The sequence below is a fragment of the Giraffa tippelskirchi genome, chromosome 1 (genome assembly GCF_054371585.1).
Source record: "Giraffa tippelskirchi isolate mGirTip1 chromosome 1, T2T-mGirTip1v1.2.pri, whole genome shotgun sequence".
Classification (NCBI taxonomy): domain Eukaryota; kingdom Metazoa; phylum Chordata; class Mammalia; order Artiodactyla; family Giraffidae; genus Giraffa; species Giraffa tippelskirchi.
In genome coordinates, this window is record NC_137275.1 from 73,964,554 (window position 1) to 73,987,294 (window position 22,741).

The 22,741-nt window shown below is 37.8% G+C and overlaps 1 protein-coding gene and 1 long non-coding RNA gene across 4 annotated transcripts in view; one reads left to right on the top strand and one right to left on the bottom strand.

Annotated features, from left to right (window-relative positions):
* The window catches only part of LOC145546576 (uncharacterized), a 266,864-nt gene that overhangs the window by 113,068 nt on the left and 131,055 nt on the right, over positions 1-22,741 (bottom strand). The window contains exons 2-3 of the long non-coding RNA XR_014083043.1: positions 10,090-10,189; positions 2,643-2,725 (exon numbers count right to left, since the gene is read on the bottom strand). This is a non-coding gene — a long non-coding RNA (uncharacterized LOC145546576). The remainder of the gene's footprint in view (positions 1-2,642; positions 2,726-10,089; positions 10,190-22,741) is intronic.
* On the top strand, positions 1,168-12,266 carry MEPE (matrix extracellular phosphoglycoprotein). Of its 3 annotated transcripts, none has more exons than XM_081593668.1 (4): positions 1,168-1,221; positions 4,712-4,765; positions 5,687-5,779; positions 10,800-12,266. In XM_081593668.1, exons 1-4 carry the CDS (start codon positions 1,168-1,170, stop codon positions 12,264-12,266), a joined length of 1,668 nt encoding a protein of 555 aa, XP_081449794.1. The 3 variants fall into 3 exon arrangements, with proteins under 3 accessions (XP_081449794.1, XP_081449796.1, XP_081449797.1); XM_081593670.1 differs by having other exon boundaries at positions 10,803-12,266; XM_081593671.1 differs by lacking the exon at positions 5,687-5,779.

A 22,741-nucleotide genomic window follows, 5' to 3' on the forward strand; every position in this document is an offset into this window, starting at 1 on the left:
TTATTTGAATTTGTGTCTATTTCCTAATCTATAAAACAGGACCGGTAATGCCACCCAACTCCACAGGCTTATTGTTAGCTTCAATAATTGAATACATGTCAAATTTTTAGAACAGTGTTTGGCTCATTTTAGTTTTCAGTAAATGTTAGGTATTATATAAATTGTCTTGGTCTCCAGACCACAGGTGGCTCCCACTTCATATACTTTGCTAATGAGAATGAGGCTATATATTTGGGCACCAGGCTGATAGCAAACAAGATTTCATTCCTCACAGTGGAGTTTGCTATCCTGGCAGATTCATTTAGTCTGTTATGAGTTGCTATACTAACTTAATGTTATTTTTCAACTGTTTATTTGTTTCAATGACAATAGCTAACCTTTATTGAGCACTTACTATGTGCCAGGCTTTGTGTAAAGAGCTATCTAAGAGTGTTTTCATCAGATATAGCTACAAATATTACTCACATCTTACAAATAAGGTAACCAAAGTTTAGACAGTTTAAATGACTTGCCCAGGGTCCTTTGGCTATTAAATAACAGAGCCAAGAAGTCAAACACAAATCTCACTTTAAAATCCTAGTTCTTATTTTTGCTATACTTCCTCTCTGAGACATAGAATTCTGGGTTGATCATTGCTATCATCACACAGGTCCCTGAGTAAGTTGAATACACTTACATAGGGCTAAAAGAAAAGAATGGTCATTTAAAAATCTTTTTTCCCACTCTTGTTCAAATTATATTGCTATTACTACCTTCAAGTTTACTAACTCTTTGCTTAATATTATTCTGAATTATACAAATAATTCAATTAAATTCTCTCTAAAGACAAAAGGGAAAAGTTTGGGCTGACAATAGAGTAAATAAATATCTATAAATTCATTTCTATATTGTTTTAATAATGTTGGACAATTTTCACATTCACATTGGAATGATTAGACATATGAAAGCTCTTAAAGTTTCTACACTTAGATTTAAATTATATACATATATATTAAATTATACACATATATACATATATATTTTTTTTTTAAACAAAAGGAAATGGACTAATGGACTGCTAAGGGGATGGATGTTTGTATAGACTTTTGTGTTTTATTTATTCTTATGGCTACAACTGGAAATACTTTGGGGTGAAATATTATTGTCTTTTTACAGAGATTCTCAAAGATGCGAATCTTCTGTTTGGAACTGCTCCTTTTCAGCCTGATCCTGGCAGCACCAGTAAGCATTTACAAATTCAGTTGCACATCATATAATCTCTTGCTCTCTTTATCTATTTTTTTTCCTTTAAGCAACATCTTTGTAAACAAGTAGGACTTACCTAGTTTAGTTACAATAAAATACCAAACACAGATGAAGCATTCAACATTTTGCACAAATGTCTGTCACCAAGGAGGCCCTCAAGGAACATGTAAGAAGAATTACAAGATGTCCACATGTTGCCTTTGGAGAAGCACCAGAAAGAATATTTTTAAGAAAACCAATAGCCAGCCACAGTGTTTCAATCAGCTAATGCTAATGAGCAAATATACTCAAATTGTAACATGTCAAAAGAACTTCTCAATATTTTACCAAAATACAAAAGAGTTTGACGCTCTACAGTTAAGCAACTAGACTGTATAACTGCAAGACTACACAAAGGAACCAGAGCGTTTCTGTAATTCTTGGAACATTCCAACGCTGTGAGATTCTGCTAGTGATTTTCTCTTCATCAGCGAGGCTAAAGATGGAAAGAAGTTCCTCACAGCTTAACCCAAATCAAGCTCCAGTTTCCTTCTGTGTCTTTTCTTCTTGATTCATCCAGATGAGCACTCAGGATGTGACTAATTTGTCTTGTGAAAATGCTGAGTGTTACAGATATTTTCTGCCAAGGAGACACAGTGCTAATAAGATAACGTCTGAAAAACATCCTAACTTCTCAGGGTGACCTCTTCAGTTGGAGAAGCGTGGAAGCAAGTGGTCATTCTGTTGTCAGAGAAGAACTTACATACAGGCCCTGAGTGAGTGGGTAAGCAACCACTGACAAGCATGAGCCACGCCAACCGCTGAGGAGAGTGGGAGTTGAGAAAACAGGTCCCCTCTCAGCATGCATGCTCTAACAGTCCTGTGGGGGTGCGTACAGCTTAAAATAGACATCTTCCAGGCCCAACACACACAACTGACTTTGCTCAGTCAGGGCCACAGAGGCATGTGCTTAGGCACGAGGAGGATGGAGCGGGTCCTGCTGACCCAGCTCAATCCCACCAGCTGAGGATGGGTCTATTTTGAGCAATACATTCCAAACAACAGCTGGAGAAGCATCTCTGAATATTTTCCGGTAAATGTGCTATGTCAACACCAATCCACTGACCACTGGTCAAGAGAGGATGCCAGTCTTCTTCCTCTGAAGGAAACAAGGCCATCTCCATTTCAGAGCCACGTTCAAGGGCAGAACTGCGAAGTGGGTGGGGAGGGGGTGTGGGAGGAGGAGAGCTGCAGATTTCAAGTGAAAGAGGTTCAGCAAGGATACAGAGACAAATTTGGAATTACAAATAACTATATGTGACGTTTTCTTCCAGATATGGATTCTATTTGGGTAATTATCTAAATTATTTAATTACAGATTGGTGCTATCAGAAATCAGTGTATACTGAGCCACTTACCTATGTTCTGGAAATATAATCCAAATTCAAACTCTAGGAGAGGAAAAGATTTTCCTCAATCCTCTTTGGGTCTCTGGCTGGGTCTGAAAATGAAACCAACAAAGACAGATTAACAGGAGAAGAGCATACAAATTTTTTTCATAATTTTATATGGACATGGAAGCCTTCACAAAAGAATGAGGACTGAAAGAAATGATGAGGGCAGGAGGTTTTTAATACCATTTAGACAAAGTAATAAGATATTGTGAAGAACTGACAGGACAAACAGGATAGGATTAGCTAATCCTTATCTTCCTTAATTAGGAAGATTAAGATTAGTTTAACAAGATTTGTTTGCATATTCCTCTGTGCCATCTCTAGACTGATAAGAGATTGTCTCTAGTAAAAGGAGAATTTATTCCCTACCTTTAGGCAGAAAAGGGGAAACTTTTTCTACATGTTCTACTTGTTAATTGCCTTCAGCTGAAAATAATTTTTATGTCAAAAAGGCATATTTAGGGGACTTCCCTGGTGGTCCAGTGGTTAAGACTTCGTTTTCCAATGCAGGGGGTACAGGTTCGATCACTAGTCAGGGATTTAAGATCCCACAAGCTTTGTGGCCAAAAACTAAAACATAAAGCAGAAACAATATTGTAACAATTTCAATGAAGACTTTTTAAATGGTTCACATTTTTAAAAGGCACATTTAGGGGTAACATTCTTGTTTCCTTCAAATTTTAAGTGGAAAAAATAAAATATGATTGTTGGGCCATGCAATTCAATTAATAATCATCAATATGCAATTAGACCATAAAGACTTTGTTACAGGTTACTTTGTTATAAGTTCATGATTTATTATTGTGAACTACATTTAGGTGCTCTATACTATCATGTAAGTTTTTAACACATTACATGTGTGTTCTGTAAGAAGATACTGAATACCCCAAACTGTCATTTCTTTCTTTTGCTTAATAGGTACCTATAGCATTTTTTAATATTTTTTCTTTCCTATAGCCCCATTTCCAGAACTATTTAAGCTCTTTTGATATTTCTGAGGAACGATACAATGCTCTAAATTTACATGTACATGATCGTATAAGAACCAACAAAAGGAGGGAGCAATAAAGGGTAGAATTATAAAATATGCCCTTAAGGGATAAAAATTACTATGAAATTGGAAAAAAAGTAATTTTCTTGGTATTTTTGTTAGGTAAAATTCTGGGTTTTTGATGGTGGAAGTCATGGAAAGCTTAATGGTTCATAGTGTCATTCCATAACTCACATTCTGTAAAATATAATCTTTCAAAATGTCATTTTCCCTTTCCCTGAAAGAAAAAACTGACCAGATGACTGGCAACAATAAAGTCCCTTCCCCAGTGTATTCCTTCCCCTTTCGTGCAGGGCTATGGTTTCACTCTTGATGGACCATCAGGAGCATCATATCCTAATTCTAATAGCAATGACTGAACTTATACAATCAATGCACATACAATCCACACATCACTCAACTCTGATTTTAGTTCACTGATACGAAATACTCCCAGTGTGCCAGGGAAAATTTTTCAGTGGATACAAATGACATCTAAGCTTTTTCACTTGGAGGGCCACCCCTCCCAACTCAGCTATTCTCCCGCACTGAACGAGGTTCTGTAGTAGAGACAGCACTGTCTCCCTCTAGGGAAGGAAGGTCAGCACCCTCCTTCAATGCAGAAACAAATGTGATGTATGTGCCCATCTTCTTTTGGTCAGAATGATTTTCTACATTGAATAACCCAGTGAGAGAAAAAGGTTTCTCAGATGGCACATTGAAGAATCTTTCTGCCAATGCAGGAGACTTGGGTTTGGTCCCTGGGTTGGGAAGATCCCCTGGAGGAGGAAATAGCAACCCACTCTAGTATTCTGGCCTGGAAAATTCCATGGACAGAGGAACCTGGTGGGCTACAGTCCATGGGGTCACGAAGAGTTGGATGTGACTGAGTGACTGAGAACTGAACACTGAGTGAGAGAAAAATAAAGGAGACATTTATTGTTTGAAGAAATGAATGAAAGAAGAAATATTTGGTGACATTTTATTTCTTGTTTCCTTTCAGACATTGCCACCACAGGCTGAGAAAACGAAGCAAGACTGTGTGGAAGAACAGAGGGTAAACAGAATTATTCTCAAATACACCTCTTCCAACTCTATAAAGAGAAAAGTCAATATGGGGAAATTTTTAACTGTCAAAATATTCTTGTGTACCTAGAATGGAAATGGAAAATTACACAACATAATTTTGGCCCTTTAATTCACACAATGTGTGATATAAAAGAAAAAAGCCTTCTGAATGGGAACTTGTTTCTCATCATGTGATTTCTTCCTTCAGAGGGATAAAATTCTAGGATGTTGCTAGAACCATGTACATGAGAACAAAGTAATAAATGAAGGAGAAAACAAAGGGAAGTGAGTTAACAAGTCTTTATGAGGAAGTCTGTGTACATGGAGTTAGTTTTCACATGCAACCAGAAAGTTAAACAAGACCTCTCAGCATTTCATGTCACCAAACTGCAGTTTACTTCTGCCTAGCAGGGTTTCTCCTGGCAGTCTCAGAAAATTCTGTTCTAAAAACTAACAATCTTCTGTTCTCTATCTTAGCTTAAAATTACAAAGGCAAAAACTACAAGCTTAAGAGCCTGAATGTTTATGCTGTGAGTTTTGCCAATTTGACATCAGCATGAATACTGTAAAATCTGCCTTTTTCTTCATCCCCCTGCCTTCTCCTACCTGAAAATATTACCAATTCTCCATTTGCATTGAAATTTGATAGTAAAATTGATACACTCTGGGGGAGAGAGCTGTTTGATACTCATCGTCAAGGAAAACCGATTTAGAGACAGAAAGAAACAAGCTGCTCTCTTCGGGAGCTGGCTGACATACGCCCTCCTGTGGTTATCAGAAGTACTACCATCTGTTAGATGCATAAGTAGACTTCACCGGAGTTAAACATATCTTGTATTATTAAAAAGAGAGCCAGAAAACTTCTAACTAAGAGATAAACCCACATTAATACAATGTTGTGTTTTTGTAGATAACGTACAAGGGTCACCATGAGAAACATGGGTATTATATGTTTAAGTATGCTTCCACCTCGTCTGGAAGGAAAAACCAAACTGATGTGAAGGTAAGCCGAATCCCAGTGATCCTTATCCTGAGCCAGCTCTAGATCAACACCAGGAGAAACTGTAAGGGAGACAGTTTACTTTTGTCTGATCTGGAGTTTCTGTCTGTGGCTGGTGCTTTTGTCATTTTCCCCTGGTCCCAGGCTCCTGGAGCATCTCTGCTATGGACCTTTGTGTCCCAGAGTCTTCCTGACACAGACAGGCCACCTAATGCCCTGGCCCAAACCCTGCCCTGCTTCAAGACTTGCCACAGCACATGTGATGCTGGTGGACCCCAGACACCCATGAGTTTTTCATGTTATTGCTTCTGAGTAAAGTAAAGTTTCTCCAGCACCACAATTCAAAGGCATCAATTCTTTTGCGTTCTGCCTTCTTTACGGTCCAGCTCTCTCAACTGAATGTGACCACTGGGAAGACACATACTATACAGCCTTGACTATACAGACCTTTGTCAGCAGTGTAATGTCTCTGCATTTCATCACACTGAAAAGTTTGATCCTTTATAAGGAGGTTTTCTGGACATACTGTATCGTATGCTCTTATGGGGGGGGGGGATTAGAAGGAAATAATTTTGACCTTTTTAGGAAAAAGTGACACATTTTAATGTCCCTTAAATTCATTCTACAGATGACACTATCTGTGTCAGGATGCTTGGAAGAGAAAGAATAAGCGCTCTGTCACTGGAATAAAACAATACTTCTTTTCACTCAGTCCCTTCTTGTAAATTCATTGGCCAAAGAGCTAGAAACAGTTTAAAATGCCATCAGCAAAATGACTATTTACTTTTTTCCCCAAATCTGGCTTCATTCCCCATAAAAGTAGCAGTTTCCCTTCAGAATGTTATTTTGTTCTGCTCAGTATTCTTTAAATGCATCTCTAAGACTTAACATCTCTAAGACTCAGTGTCTTTTAAACTTATTGGTTGTAACAAATATATGTTGAGTGCTTCCTATTGTGCAAGATATTATGTGAGATAAATGATTGAGAAAACTTAACTCTCTCCAAGATTTTAGAGTTAGAAAAGAGTAAAAGGTGCTTACAAAAATGGTTATAACCTGAAAAAGAAAGTGCTATCTGAGTGGTACCCCCAAAAGTCATGCTTTAGGGCTTGGAGCAGAAAAGATTAGTTCCTAAACTGATGCTCATAGAAAGCTATATATTGGAAATAATTGAGCTGGAGGATGAGTAGGATTTGAGCAAACATTTGTGTGGGATAGACTATTCTCCATGAAAAGAATAATGTGAGCCAAGGCATGGATAGGAAAGCAGGATATAGGAAAGCAGATTGGCCAATGGATGTGTTCACTGTTCAACCATCATACAATCAACAGTGCAATCAGAAGTCAATTGAAATAAGCAAATGCAAAATGATTTACCATCATATACCATGATTTAGAAGTTGTTTAACTTTTTTATAAAAGAACGCTGTTTGATCTTTAAAGAAATTTACACAGTTCATTAGTATACATGTTACTGTTTCAAAAGCAGTAAAAGCATCAAATATAAAACAAAACTTCCCCCTTCAGAATAGGAAGGGGAAAAAATTAAGAAGGGATTACTATAGTGTACCTGTTTAACTCAAAAGTTTCTATTAGCAGTGAGCTGATGAACTTGGTTGCAAAGGAAAGTATAGAGGTCCAGGTAAAACTTTCCCGGATGTAATGTTTTAAGTCAAATGTTTAAAATACTTTTTATTCCGAATAACTCACTATCAAGTTTTTCCATTATATTTTCCCTCATGAGAAAACCTTACTTATTTTCAGAATATACCTACCACTATTTAAAGATTAGTAAAAAATAACTCCCCAAAATAAGTCATTTCAAATTGTATCTTAAAAACACTACATATTGGAATGTCTGTGTACTGCATATTAGCCAGCTTTGTAAGAACAGAAGACACCCCCATAAATCATTTTTATCTTGACAATTACCCTCTGCCTCCAACGTTGATAAGATTTATGTATAAAAGCAGGCAGACTTCCAAGTAGAACAGTACTCCTATTTGAGGACAGATCTGAATCTAGTGACCTAATAAGAGTGACCTGCACATGTCAACCTAGAGAAGACAAAGCATTCTGTGAATATGGAGGAAACCTTTCCTTTCCTGGAAGGGTTGTACATGAAAGAGGAAATAACCTTAATGACTGTTCCATCAGGAAAAAAGGAATCCTAGTTACTGGTTGCAGGTTAAAAAAAAAATTGAAAAAAAATTTTAGAATATCCTTAAGTGACATGATCTGACATGAAAAGTAACAAGCAATTAGTTGATAAAATGTTCCAGGATGGACCAGCTGACCATAGGTCATATGTGTGAAGGATGTGGGCTGGAAGGCTGAGACACCCAACTCTGTCTCTAACTGAATATCGCATTTGGAGCTCAGATTCTATAGCCTCTCAACAGCAATATGTCTAATATAAAAGTTATCTTTTTTCTTGCCTTCACTTTTGCATGTCAACATTCTAGTTATTAAAGAAAAGAAAGATAAGTCACTCAGTTGTGTCCGACTCTTTGCAACCCCATGGAATGTAGCTTATCAGACTCCTCCATCCATGGGATTTTCCAGGCAAGAGTACTGGAGTGGGTTGCCATTTCCCCTTCTTCTATTTGGGCACCAGTAGAAGGTTTTTCTTTGTAACTTTTTTCTTTGGCATAATCTTAATCCAAGTGATCACATCTCATTCCTAGACACTGCAGCAGACTCCTAACTGTTCTTTCTTAGCTTGATTCCTCCTTGTTACTCTCTTGCTCAGACACCATCACTGCCTCTCCCTCCTCTATAAAATAAAACCAAATTCTTCTGCCTGAAGTTCTGACACTGTATGTCTGTGTAAACCCTGACTGAATACGAGGTCTCTGCCCCACCACATTGCCCCACACTTCATAAACCCTGTAGGACCACTGCCTCTGCCATTTAATAAGTCATCAGGTACTGCCTGGAACATGAAACACCAGCCCAACTTCTTATATGTCTCAGTCCATCAATAAATATCTCTTATTTTGATTTCATGTTACCCATCAGTTCAAAGGTTTATGTAGTAGTGTTGTAAATTTTAGCTCACCTTACAAGCTTGAGGTGGAGGGAAAGTATGCTATTTATTCTGTCTATAATTGTTCTGTTGTTCAAGAGTTCCTACCCGTGTGTTAATAAATAGGGAGGGAGTATGCGGAAATTAATTTAAATTCAACCTATTTAAATTAAGTTTATCTAATCTTTAAGTCTTCAGTCTCTTTTGGATAAAAATGCTCGGATCCTCACTTCTGCCATCTCCCCCTAAGATGGCAAGCATGCATACGAGGGAGTCAGGTAAGGCTTAACACCATCCACTACATGTGCCCAGGTTACTCAGTCATGTCCAATTCTTTGCGACCCCATGGACTGTAGCCCTCCAGGCTCCACAGACCATAGGATTTTCCAGGAAAGAATACTGGAGTGGGTTGCCATTTCCTTCTGTTAATCCACTACATACCATATACCACATGTACAAACATGGCTTATACAATAGTGGAGAGGAAGTCATGGCATCCTCAGACACGGAAGGGACAATATTGCTTGTCCTGCCAAGTCATTGGCTACAATAGCTTAGGACCAAACAGTACAGTCTTAGGGAGGGTGATGGAGGGGACAGTGGGGATTCAGCCTCTCCTGGATCTGATTAACAAGGTAGCTCCCTCTTTGTCTGCATATGTCTCACATTATTCCTAGTATATATGCTCCATCTAAATACATTGCTCCTTTTAGAGCTACTTCACTCCCTCTGGAAATCTCCTGAAAACTCTCAGATGCTTCCATATCTAGCCTGTGCCACAGAGAAAGAGGGAGTGGGCAAAATCAATCTCAGTCCCTCTTCTTCCTGACCACATTGTTCAACCTTCTTGCACCTTGGCTGTACCTCAGTTGGTAAGGTGCTGTCTATGAAGCAGCATCCTTACAGACCTTCCCGGAAAGGAAACCTTGAGATACAAGCATAAACACTCTTCTTTCCCACTCTCTTTTTCATCCCATTATTCTCTCAGGGGCTTTTCTTATCTGGGCCTTCACTACTTAAACTTATGATCTAGAAGAGTAGCTCTTAAAGTGTGGTTACAGGCCAGCAGCATCAACATCAGCTGGGAACTTGTCATAAATGCAGATTCTAGAGTCTCACTCCAAGCCTACAGGATCACAAACTCTGGCCACTGGGTCCAACAATCTTTATTTAGTAAGCCTTCCAAATAGTTCTGATAAGTGCTAAATTTGGAAACTATTGATCTAGACTATCTAATTTGGTTTATTACATGACAGAAGAGGAAGAAAATAAAGATAATTATTACCTTTTCAGGCAATAACTAGGGTCACCAACAGTTGTTGCAAAATCCTTTGTTTGAATGTCAGAAGCTTAGTATTACCTACATTCTTCTATTTGTATGTCCTCTGTTAAAAAAAAAAAAAAAAGGAAAAAGAAGAGAGGAAAATATTTATACCGTTGAAGACCAGGGCCCAAACAAAGAGAGAGGATAGGGGTGTGGGGAGGGAGAGAGAGAGAGAATAATCATGTTTGAAAGAGGAACTCCATTTCACTTGAAATCCCTCACTGGTCACAAGGTGAGGACCACAGTCTGTCTTCCTTAAATTCAGATCCTCCTTTAAAATCAGGCCTTAATCTATATTTCCAAATTTACTTATCTTCTTTAGGATTCTCCTTTTTTCTCTTTGGCTTTCTCTACTCCAGTCTTATAGTTTTATTCATATTATCTTTCAAATGTTTCCTGTTTCCAAACATTTGAATATGCTACTTATTCTTAGGATAGTGTCACCATTTTCCTTTCATGTATTTGAATCTCACCCACTCTTAAAGCCTCGTTCATTCTTTTTCTGTGAAACTTGGCCACTTCAAAATTATCTCTACCAACAAATCTCTTTTGAGTTAAAAGACTCTTTTTATTAAATCTCTGGTGGGATTTTAAACATTATTGCCTAAGAATTATTAAATTTTAAAAATTTAACATAAAATAATCACTTTATATTGAAAATTACACTTTAGCAGGAAGAAAAAAACAAAGGTATTGCTCTTCCCCATTCTGGCAAGAGAAGTCAAGAGCCAGCATCTAAAGAAAACATCGTCCAGAAAAAAGAGAAAGACTTGCTCCTTCCTAGAACCAACGAAAATAACAAAAGCACAAAATCTCAAAATCTTCCGGGAAATAAACAGTCAATGAATGAAGACTACAGTATCAGTAACAAAGAAAATGCCCACAGTGACCTAAAGATGTCCATTTATCCTGAATCGACCGGGAAGCACGGGGCTAAGGACAGAGGTAGTGCAATCCGCAAACTACGCAACCAAGAAGGATACGGCGCAGCTCTCGTCAGAAATAACATGCACCACAGAATGGAGCCCAGGACTGTGACTGAACTCCTGGGGGAAGAAAACAAAGAGAACAAACCCAGGAATGTCCAAGGCAAAATTCCAGCAGATGCCAACTATGCTAAAGCCCCCTCACAACTTAAGAATCGCCAAAGAGATTCCCCAGCCCAGAATATTCCGGTAAAAAGAAAAACAATCCACCTCATCCAACACAACATGGACTATCTAAAACAGCTCCCCAAAGTAAAAAAAATCCCCAGTGATTTTGAGGGCAGTGGTTACCCTGATCTTCAAGGGAGAGGAGATAATGATCTCTCTCCTTTCAGTGGAGATGGTCCACCTTTCAAGGACATTTCTGGTAAAGGAGATGCTATTGATCCTGACCGAGAAGGTACAGATATTCAAACAGAGCTTTCCACTCCAAGTGAAACTGAGACCACTAGTCCTGATGCAAGAGGGCCAGGTTATAATGAGATCCCAGAGAAAGAAAGGAATGGCAGAAAAACTACTGGAACCAGGGTTAAAACAGCCCAAGAGGCAAATACTGCTGATGTAAGCCTAGTGGAGGGCAGCAATGACATCATAGGTAGCACCGATTTTAAGAAACTCCCTGGGAAAGAAGGAAATAGAGTGGATGGCGGCAGCCAAAATGCTCATCAAGGGGAAATAGAGTTTCATTACCCTCATGTACCCTCAAAAGACAAAAGAAAAGATGGCAGTAGTGATGGAGCTGAAAGTACTAATTATAATGAAATTCCAAAAAATGGCAAAGGTAGCAGCAGAAAAGGTACAGAACATTCTAATAGAAATCAAGAGACCTCAAAGGAAAAACAAAGATTTCCTAGTACAAGCAAAGGTCAGGGCCAGCTCATTCCTTCTCATGGTCTTGATAATGAAATTAAAAATGAAATAGGTTCCCATAATGGTCCCAATAATGAGGGAACCATAATAACACACAGCAGGAAAAATCATTACGTACCCCACAGACAAAATAATTACTCACGGGACAAGGGTAGGTCACAAAGCAAAGGCACTTGGGGTTACAGGAACTCCCATTCCAATAGGAGGTTTCGCCCCCCTAAAAAGCATGACAGTAGTGAGTCATCTGACAGTGGCAGTTCCAGTGAGAGTGATGGTGACTAGAAATTCCCAGCAGGATAAAGATTTGAACACTTAGTCATCAGTGACTTAACGGTATAAAGGGGGCCCACTTGATAGTGGATCAGATGAAGGACAGAGTCAGGAACTGAATAAGCCAAGAGACCTGGCCTCCTGGGGAGAACTATTGCTATCTTAATGGTCATAGTATGAAATCCTCATGATGCTTTATGAAATTTTATTCAAAGTTATGATTTTTTTAAGGAAAAAATTCATTAAGGATTCATGGAATAGGTAATATTTGAATAGGTATCATTTAAAAATAGGTTGTGAGTATCACAAACCTCTTCCTTTGTTGTTTGCTCTGTAGACATGAAAAACAATAACTCTTATGTGATAATCTGTAATTAAATGACCTATAAGAAAGTGCATTGTCTGTGGTGCTTCCTTTCAGACTCAACAAAATGAGTTCTGCCTCTGGAAAAGGCAGTGCTGTCAAATTAATCCACTGACTAAAGCTTGAAAGCCTCCCTTCATCCCACTCTGCTCAAGCCAGTATTTCCTTTTTCCTCTGACCTCCTCTGCTCTAATAAAGATATCCTGCTTCATGTCCTTCTATGCTCTTTTCTCTGTTGCACGTTTATAATTTCTTCTAGAACAAATTTTACTTCCTGATGCAACTCTTCATGTTATCACTTTTCTCAGTTTTACCTCTTTCTAAACAAAGAGGGGAATGGGTTTGCAGGAGGGAAAGAGGGAGAATTTAAGAAGGAGATGCACAAATGAAAAAACCAAGATAAAAACTTACTTTGGCAGATATTATTCATTGGCTGATTCCAGTCATATCAAGCCTGTTTCTTTTTTCTGGCCTTTAGTGTAGATGCTTTCCCAGCTAATGGCCTTGTGATACCATTCTGGAAATTAGCCCTAAGCCTCCTGATCAGAGAGAGAAGCAGAATTCTGGAAGACTTTTGCTCTTCTTGGTAAGAGCGCATACAGTTAGTACCACTCTTCCTCTTTTCTTACCCTGTTCTTCTTTGTTTAACATCAACATGATGCCTGGAGGTGCAGCAGCCATTTTGTGGCCAAGAAGAAAGGCATGAGAAAATAGAAAAATAGTTTTACTTTTATAACTATTTCCATCTGCCACTTTCTTCCCCCAGGGATAGAACCTACATTGGCAGGCAGATTCTTTACCACTAAGTCACCAGGGAAGCACACAGAAACCTATATTAGCATTTAAGTTGCAGATAAGTAAGTTGAAATTGACCAGCTAGTTTTATCTCAGATTATATCAGACCTTTACATGTGAATGGTCTGATCACATGAAAAACACTTGGTGCTGTAAAGGAAAAACAATGAGCTAACAGAGAGAACAAAGGTTTTCTTTGGGTGATTACAGGTGAATTCTTCCAAAGGTCGTCTGTCCTAGTCTGCTACCTAGTGGGGAAACTGTGCTTTTCAATTCTCTGGTCAGATTTTAGTTCCTCTGTCTCAGCCTCAGTATTCATGCATATTTATTCAAAACACTGACAATGTTTGATTTTCCTCATCCATTTAAGGGAAACACTAAATGTGTCAGCATCCATGATGCACTGTTAAGAGATGATGCAGACATGGAGTGATGAGTCCAAAACAGAAGGACCAGAGCTTTGGGAGAACCGCCTGCAGTCAGGCAGTGGCTGTCTGCTTCATCCAAACCCAGGTTTCAGCTACCAAGTTGCATTAGCTTCACTTTTTTTTTTTTCATTTTTAAGTAAACATAGATTTCAAAAATAGGGCAGAAAATTTCAACCTCATCAAGGTGCTTTCCATGCAACCACTAAAATGGGTACCGTCTGCCACCTTGTGCCCAAAAAGAAAAGATCGCTGCAGGGTCTGGAATTTTTTACAGCTGCTACTCCCTCCAACCTCACTGCATCAGATTTCTCAGCTTGTAAATATCTACTTTGATTTTTTAGCCCTAATTAAACTGCTCTTGGCAACTACAGCCAGTCAAGATACCTGATTCTGTTTGGGATGACATTCAGCTCAGTTGAAGAACACTTACTGAATGACCACATTTTACAAAACTCCATGGGGATCAAAAGAAGAAGAGATGTTCCTGGCTCTTATCAAGATTGTAATTTAGTCAGGAAGACACGCATATAAGATATAAAGTAGACTGTGGTAAGTTCAATCATAGAAAAAAAAAGTAATCAAAGGAGTTCTGTGGAAAAAGATGAACTCTCACTGAAGGAAAGAGCAAAGATTAGTAAAATCCATCCTCTTTGAGGTATGACACATGCAGAGAGGCTGTTGATAGTTCCAATGGACAAATGAGGGCTTGACAGTTGATGGCCCTAAATGATACTATATATATTTTAGAGCTTAAGAAAGATCATTCCAACAATAGGACAGGGAAGTAGTGGTGGTGGGACTGGGTAGGGAGAGTTGGAAGGCAGAAGACAGGCTGTAGGGACAACCGAAGAGTGATAGCTGTAATCTATAAGAAACAACCTGGTCCCCTCATTCAGTCTTTAGGACACACATTCACTCAAGTAGGCACTGAGGATGCATTAGTTTTTAAGACACTATGAAGCCTGCATTTCAAAAACAACATGTAACAAGGTGAACTCTGCAGGTCAAGATATTGATACCTAGAATCATTGGTGTTAAGATATTGTATTAGCCAGCCCAAAGGAAAAGGAGAAGAAACAGATGGGTCTGGATGAAAGTCATGGAAAGGGGGATTAGGAACAGAGAAAGAAGAGGGAGGAATAAAGGCTTAGAAAAAAACTTAATGAGGCAATTTGGAAAGAAAGGAAAACAAAACTCCAATAAAATCTCAGGGCTAGAAACCCAGATAAAGACAAAGTAAAATGGTGAGCGGATTTAGCCAATAACTGCAAGAAAATCTACCATAACTTATATGGTTTAGACTTTAGCTAGTAAGGACAAGAAGAGCTGAAAGGTAATTCTGTTTTACTAAATGAATAATACTTTGTAAAGTCATAGAGAGAGTTTAGAATAGCAGATACACTCCCTGTTTAGAAATATGGCTACTGCTATCCAGGTGACTCTTGAGCAACACGGGTTTGAACTGTGCAGGTCCAGTTATACATGGATTTTTATCAATAAATATAACTCTACATGACCCAGGGTTGGTTGAATTTGAGAATGAGGAACCACATATACCAAGGGCCAACCATAAAGTTATACAGGAATTTTCAACTGTAAGGAGGTCAGTTCCCCATAACCCCGCATTGTTTAAGGGTCAACTGTATTTGATTTTTTTTAATTAATTTATTATTTTATGAAGGATAATTGCTTTACAGAATTTTTCTGTTTTCTGTCAAACCTCAACATGAATCAGCCATAGGTATACATATATACCCTCCCTTTTGAACCTCCCTCTCATCTCCCTCTCCATCCCACCCCACTAGATTGATACTGAGACCCTGTTTGAATTTCCTGAGCCATACAGAAAATTCCCATTGGCTATCTATTTTACATATGGTAATGTAAATTTCCATGTTACTCTTTCCATACCTCTCACCCTCTCCTTCCCTCTCCCCATGTCCATACGTCTATTCTCTATGTCTGTTTCTCTCCACTGTTGCCCTGTAAATAAATTCTTCAGTATCATTTTTCTAGATTCCATATATATGCATTAGAATACGATGTTTATCTTTCCCTTTCTGACTTCACTCTGTATAATAGGTTCTAGGTTCATCCACATCATCAAAACTGACTCAAATGCATTCCTTTTTATGGTTGAGTAATATTCCATTGTGTATATCTACCACAACTTCTCTATCCATTCATCTGTTGATGGACATCTAGGTTGCTTCCATGTTCTAGCTATTGTAAATAGTGCTGCAATGAAAAATGAACAATGGGATACATGCGTCTTTTTCAATTTTGGTTTCCTCAAGGTATATGCCAGTGGGATTGCTGGGACTTTGACTGTGTGGATCACAATAAACTGGAAAATTCTGAAAGAGATGGGAATACCAGACCATCTGACCTGTCTCTTGAGAAACCTGTATGCAGGTCAGGAAGCAACAGTTAGAACTGGACATGGAACAACAGACTGGTTCCAAATAGGAAAAGGAGTACATCAAGGCTGTATATTGTCACCCTGCTTATTTAACTTATATGCAGAGTACATCATGAGAAACGCTGGGCTGGAAGAAACACAAGCTGGAATCAAGATTGCCAGGAGAAATATCAATAACCTCAGATATGCGGATGACATCACCCTTATGGCAGAAAGTGAAGAACTAAAGAGCCTCTTGATGAAGGTGAAAGAGGAGAGTGAAAAAGTTGGCTTAAAGCTCAACGTTCAGAAAACTAAGATCATGGCATCTGGTCCCATCACTTCATGGCAAATAGATGGGGAAACAGTGGAAACAGTGTCAGACTTTATTTTGGGGGGCTCCAGAATCACTGCTGATGGTGACTGCAGCCATGAAATTAAAAAACGCTTGCTCCTTGGAAGGAAGGTTATGACCAACCTAGACAGCATATTTAAAAGCAGAGACATTACTTTGCCAACAAAATTCCGTCTAGTCAAGGCTATGGTTTTTCCAATGGTCATGTATGGATGTGAGAGTTGGACGGTGAAGAAAGCTGAGCGCTGAAGAATTGATGCTTTTGAACTGTGGTGTTGGAGAAGACTCTTGAGAGTCCCTTGGACTGCAAGGATATCCAATCAATCCATCCTAAAAGAGATCAATCCTGGGTGTTCATTGGAAGGTCTGATGTTGAAGCTGAAACTCCAATACTTTGGCCACCTCATGCGAAGGGTTGACTCATTGGAAAAGACCCTAATGCTGGGTAGGATTGGGGGTGGGAGGAGAAGGGGACGACAGAGGATGAGATGGTGGATGGCATCACCGACTCGATGGACATGGGTTTGGGTTGACTCCAGGAGTTGGTGATGGACAGGGAGGCCTGGCGTGCTGCAATTCATGGGGTCACAAAGAGTCGGACATGACTGAGCGACTGAACTGAACTGATGGTGGTTTTATTCCTAGTTTTTTAAGGAATCTCCAAACAGTCTTCCACAGTGGCTGTATCAATTTACATTCTCACCAACAGTGCAAGAGCGTTGCCTTTTCTCCATACTCTCTCCAGCACTTATTGTTTGCAGACTTTTTGATGAGGGCCATTCGGACTGGTGTGAGGTGATATCTCATTGCAGTTTTGATTCGCATTGCTCTAATAATGAGTGATGTTGAACATCTTTTCATGTGTTTGTTAGTCACCTGTATGTCTTCTTTGGAGAAATGTCTGTTTAGGTCTTTTTCCCACTATTTGATTGGATTGTTTATCTGGCACAGAGTTGTATGAGATGCTTGTATATTTTGGAAATTACTTCTTTGTCAGTTGTTTCATTTGTTATTATTTTCTCCCATTCTGAGGGTTGTCTTTTAACCTTGCTTATAGTTTCCTTTTTTGTGCAAAAGCTTGTAAGTTTAATCAGGTCCCACTTGTTTACTTTTGTTTTTATTTCTGTTACTCCAGGAGGTGGGTCATAGAGGATCTTGCTTTGATTTTTGTCATCGAGTGTTCTGCCTATGTTTTCCTCTAAGAGTTTTATAGTTTCTGGTCTTACAGAAACCTATGGGTGCATGGGTTTATTTTTGGGCTTTCTGTCTTGTTCCATTGGTCTGTGTTTCTGTTTTTGTGCCAGTACCATACTGTCTTGATGACTGTAGCTTTGCAGTATAATCTGAAGTCAGAAAGGTTGATTCCTCCAGCTCCATTCTTCTTTCTCAGGACTGCTTTGGCTATTTGGGGTCTTTTGTGTTTCCATATGAATTGTGAAATTGTTTGTTCTAGTTCTGCGAAAAATGTCATTGGTAATTTGATAGGGATCACACTGAATCTGTAGATTGCATTTGGCGGTATAGTCATTTTCACAGTATTGATTCTTCCCACTCAAGAACATGGAATATCTTTCCATCTGTTTATGTCATCTTTGATTTTTTTCATTAGTGTTTTATAATTTTCTGTGTATAGTTCTTTTGTCTCCTTAGGTAAGTTTATTCCTAGATATTTAACTCCTTTTGCTGCAATGGTGAAGGGGATTGATTCCTTAATTTCTCTTTCTGATTTTTCATTGTTAGTATATAGAAATACAAGTGATTTATGTGTATTGATTTTGTATCCTGCAATTTTGCTAAATTCACAGATGAGCTCTAATAATTTTCTGACACTATCTTTAGGGTTTTCTACGTACAGTATCATGTCATCTGCAAACAGTGTGAGCTTTACTTCTTCTTTTCTGATATGGATACCTCTTATTTCTTTTTCTTCTCTGATTGTTGTAGTTAGGATTTCCAGAACTATGTTGAATAGTAGTGGTGAAAGTGGACACCCTTGTCTTCTTACTGATCTTAGGGGGGATGCTTTCAGTTTTTCGCCATTGAGAATAATGTTTGCCATAGGCTTATCATATATGTCCTTTACTATGTTGAGGCAGGTTCCTTCTATGCTCATTTTTTTAAGAGTTTTAATCATAAAAGGGTGCTGAATTTTGTTAAAGGCTTTTTCTGCATCTATTGGGATGATCATACGGTTTTTATCTTTCAGTTTGTTAATATGGTGTATCACATTGATTGATTTGCATATACTGAAGAACCCTTGCATCCCTGGAAAAAAGCCAACTTGATCATGGCTTTGTATGAACTTTTTGATGTGTTGCAAAATTCTGTTTACTAAAATTTTGTTAAAGATTTTTGCATCTATGCTCATCAGTGATATTGGCCTATAGTTTCTTTTTTTGTGTTGTCTTTGTCTGGTTTTGGTAGCAGGGTGACGGTGGCCTCGTAGGATGAGTTTGGAAGTGTTCCTTCCTCTGTAATTTTATGAAAGAGTTTTAGAAAGATAGGCATTAGCTCTTCTCTAAATGTTTGGTTGGATTCTCCTAGGAAGTCATCTGGTCCTGGGCTTTGTTTTTTTTGGGAGATTTTTGATCACAGCTTCAGTTTCAATGCTTGTGATTGGGTTGTTCATAATTTCTATTTCTTCCTGGTTCAGTCTTGGGAGATTGAACTTTTCTAAGAATCTGTCCATTTCTTCCATTATCTATTTTATTGCCATATAGTTGTTCCTAACAGTCTCTTATAAGTCTTAGTATTTCTGCATTGTCTGTTGTAACCTCTCCTTTTTCATTTCTAATTTTGTTGATTTGATTTTTCTCTTTTTTTCTTGATGAGTCTGGCTAAAGGCTTGTCAATTTTGTTTATCTTCTCAAACAACTAACTTTTAGTTTTATTAATCTTCACTATTGTTTCTTTCATTTCTTTTTCATTTATTTCCACTCGGATCTTTATGATTTCTTTCCTTCTGCTAACTTTGGGGGAGTTTTTATTCTTCTTTTTCCAGTTGTTTTAGGTTTAAAGTTGGTTGTCTATTCAATGTTTTTCTTGCTTCTTGAGGTAGGATTGTATTGCTATAAACTTCCCTCTTAGAACTGCTTTTGCTGCATCCCATAGGTTTTGAGTTGTCGTGTTTTCATTGTCATTTGTTTCCAGAAATTTTTTGATTTCCCTTTTCATTTCTTCAATAACCTGTTGGTTATTAAGAAACGTGTTGTTTAATCGCCATGTGTTCGTGTTTATTACAGTTTTTTTCTTGTAACTGATATCTAGTCTCATGGCATTGTGGTCAGAGAAGATGTCTGATATGATTTCAATTTTCTTAAATTTACTAAGGTTTGATTTGTGACCCAAGATGTGGTCTATCCTGGAAAATGTTCCATGTGTGCTTCAGAAGAAGGTATATTCTTCTGCATTTGGATCGAATGTCCTGAAGATATCAATGAGATCCATCTCATCTATTGTATTGTTTAAGACTTGTGTTTCCTTATTAATTTTCTGTTTTGATGATCTGTCCATTGGTGTAAGTAGGGTGTTAAAGTCTCCTACTATTATTGTGTTACTGTCAATTTCTCCTTTTATGTCTGTTGGTGTTTATCTTATGTATTGAGGTGCTCCTCTGTTGAATACATAGATATTTACAATTGTTATGTCTTCCTCTTGGATTGATCCCTTGATCATTATGTAGTGTACTTCCTTACCTCTTGTAATCTTTATTTTAAGGTCTATTTTGTCTGATATGAAGATTGCTATTCCAGCTTTCTTTTGCTTCCCATTTGCATGGAATATAGTTTTCCATCCTCTCACTTTCAGTCTCTATGTGTCTTGAGGTCTGAAGTGGGTTTCTTGTAGAAAGCATATATGGGTCTTGCTTCTGTATCCATTCAGCCAGTCTGTGTCTTTTGGTTGGAGCATTGAATCCATTTACACTTAAAATAATTATTGATATATATGTTCCTATTGCCATTTTCTTAAATGGGATTGATTTTGTAGATCTTTTTTCTTCTCTTGTGTTTCTTGACTATATAAGTCCCTTTAACATTTGTTGTAAAGCTGGTTTGGTGGTAATGAATTCTCTTACCTTTTGCTTGTCTGAAAAGCTTTTTATTTCTCCTTCAATTTTGAAGGAGATCCTTGCCGGGTACAGTAAGCTTGGTTGTAGAGTTTTCCCTTTCAATACTTTAAATATATCCTGCCATTCCCTTCTGGCCTGCAGAGTTTCTGCTGAAAGATCAGCTGTTAAGCATATGGTGTTTCCCTTGTATGTTACTTGTTGCTTCTCCCTTGCTGCTTTTAATATTCTTTTTGGTGCTTAGTCTTTGTTAGTTTGATTAGTATGTGTCTAGGCATGTTTCTCCTTGGGTTTATCCTGTATGGGACTCTTTGTGCCTCTTGGAGTTGATTGACTATTTCCTTTTCCTTATCAGGGAAATTTTCAACTATAATCTCTTCAAAAATTTTCTCATACCCTTTCTTTTTCTCTTCTTCTTCTGGGACCCCTATAATTCAAATGTTGGTGTGTTTGATATTGTCCCAGAGGTCTCTGAGACGATCCTCAGTTCTTTTCATTCTTTTCACTTTATTATGCTCTTCAGAAGTTATTTCCACCATTTTCTCTTCCAGCTCACTGATTTGTTCTTCTGCTTCAGATATTCTGCTCTTGATTCCTTCTGTAGTATTTTTAATTTCAGTAATTGTGTTGTTTGTTTCTGTATGTTTATTCTTTAATTCGTCTAGGTCTTTGTTAATTGATTCTTGCATTTTTCTCCATTTTGTTTTCAAGGTTTTTGATCATCTTTACTATCATTATTCCAAATTCTTTTTCAGGTAGTTTTCCTATTTTCTCTTCATTTATTTGGACTTCTGTGTTTCTAGCTTGTTCCTTCATTTGTGTAGTATTTCTCTGCCTTTTCATTTTTTTTTTTAACTTACTGTGTTTGAGGTCTCCTTTTCCCAGGCTTAAAGGTCGAATCTTTCTTCCTTTTGGTTTCTGCCCTCCTAAGGTTGGTCCAGTGGTTTGTGTAAGCTTTGTATAGGGTGAGATTTGTGCTGAGTTCCTCTGGTGGGCAAGGCTGAGTGAGGTGGTAATCCTGTCTGCTGATGATTAGGATTGTATTTTTGTTTTGTTTGTTGTTTAGGTGAGGCATCCTGCACAGGGTGTTACTGGTGGTTGAGTGATGCCAGGTCTTGTATTCAGGTGGTTTTCTTTGTGTGAGTCCTCACTATTTGACACTCCTTAGGGTTAACTCTCTGGTAGTCTAAGGTCTTGGAGTCAGTGCTCCCACTCCAAAGGCTAGGGCTTGATCTCTGGTAAGGATCGAACATTCCCCAAGTGGTTTGTTATGGCATTAAGTGAGATTAAAACAAATATCCAAAAATGAGAAGCCAAAGATGAACCCCAGAAAAATGGCAGTTACAAAATCAGGCAAATAATAATTAAAATAATGGAATACACACACACACACACATATATATATATATACACCCATGAGCAAAGTCAAAACAGTCCGACAAAAATAAAGTACAGTAGACTGACCCGGTGAACAAAGGAAATCAAAAATTATATTTACCAGTTAAGAACAAAACTAACTACAGCACAAACTGGAAAACAAAACTAAAGCAGGGTGCCAATTGGGGAATAAAGCAATGAAAATAAAACTCACAAAATGTTGAGAGGAAAGGAAAGAAAGCAAAGAAAGGAAGAATAGATATGTAAAGTTAAATAGAGGTAGATTAAGAGAATTTATATACATTAAAGATTAATTGCAAGGGGAAAAGAACAGTAGGAAAGGCAAACAAAGGAATAAATGTAGAAAAAATATAACAGGTTAAAAAAAATTAAAATTATAAAAAAGAGAAAAGAAAAAAATGTATTTTATTTTTGAGTATATTGTTACCATTGTTAGGTTAATAAATTAGTAATAGACCTGAAACAAGTTTAATTTGACAATTTTTTAATTTAAAATAATAAGAGAAGCCTCCAAAAGATCTCACAGAGACAAAGAAAGAATAAGAAATCTAAGGTAAACTGGTAATGAAAATAATTATAACCACATAAAGAGACATTTAAAATATAAGATAAACTATTTCAGGATTATAAAAGTAGAACACTTGTATGAAGTAGTCTTTTCTGAAAACATACAACTCCTG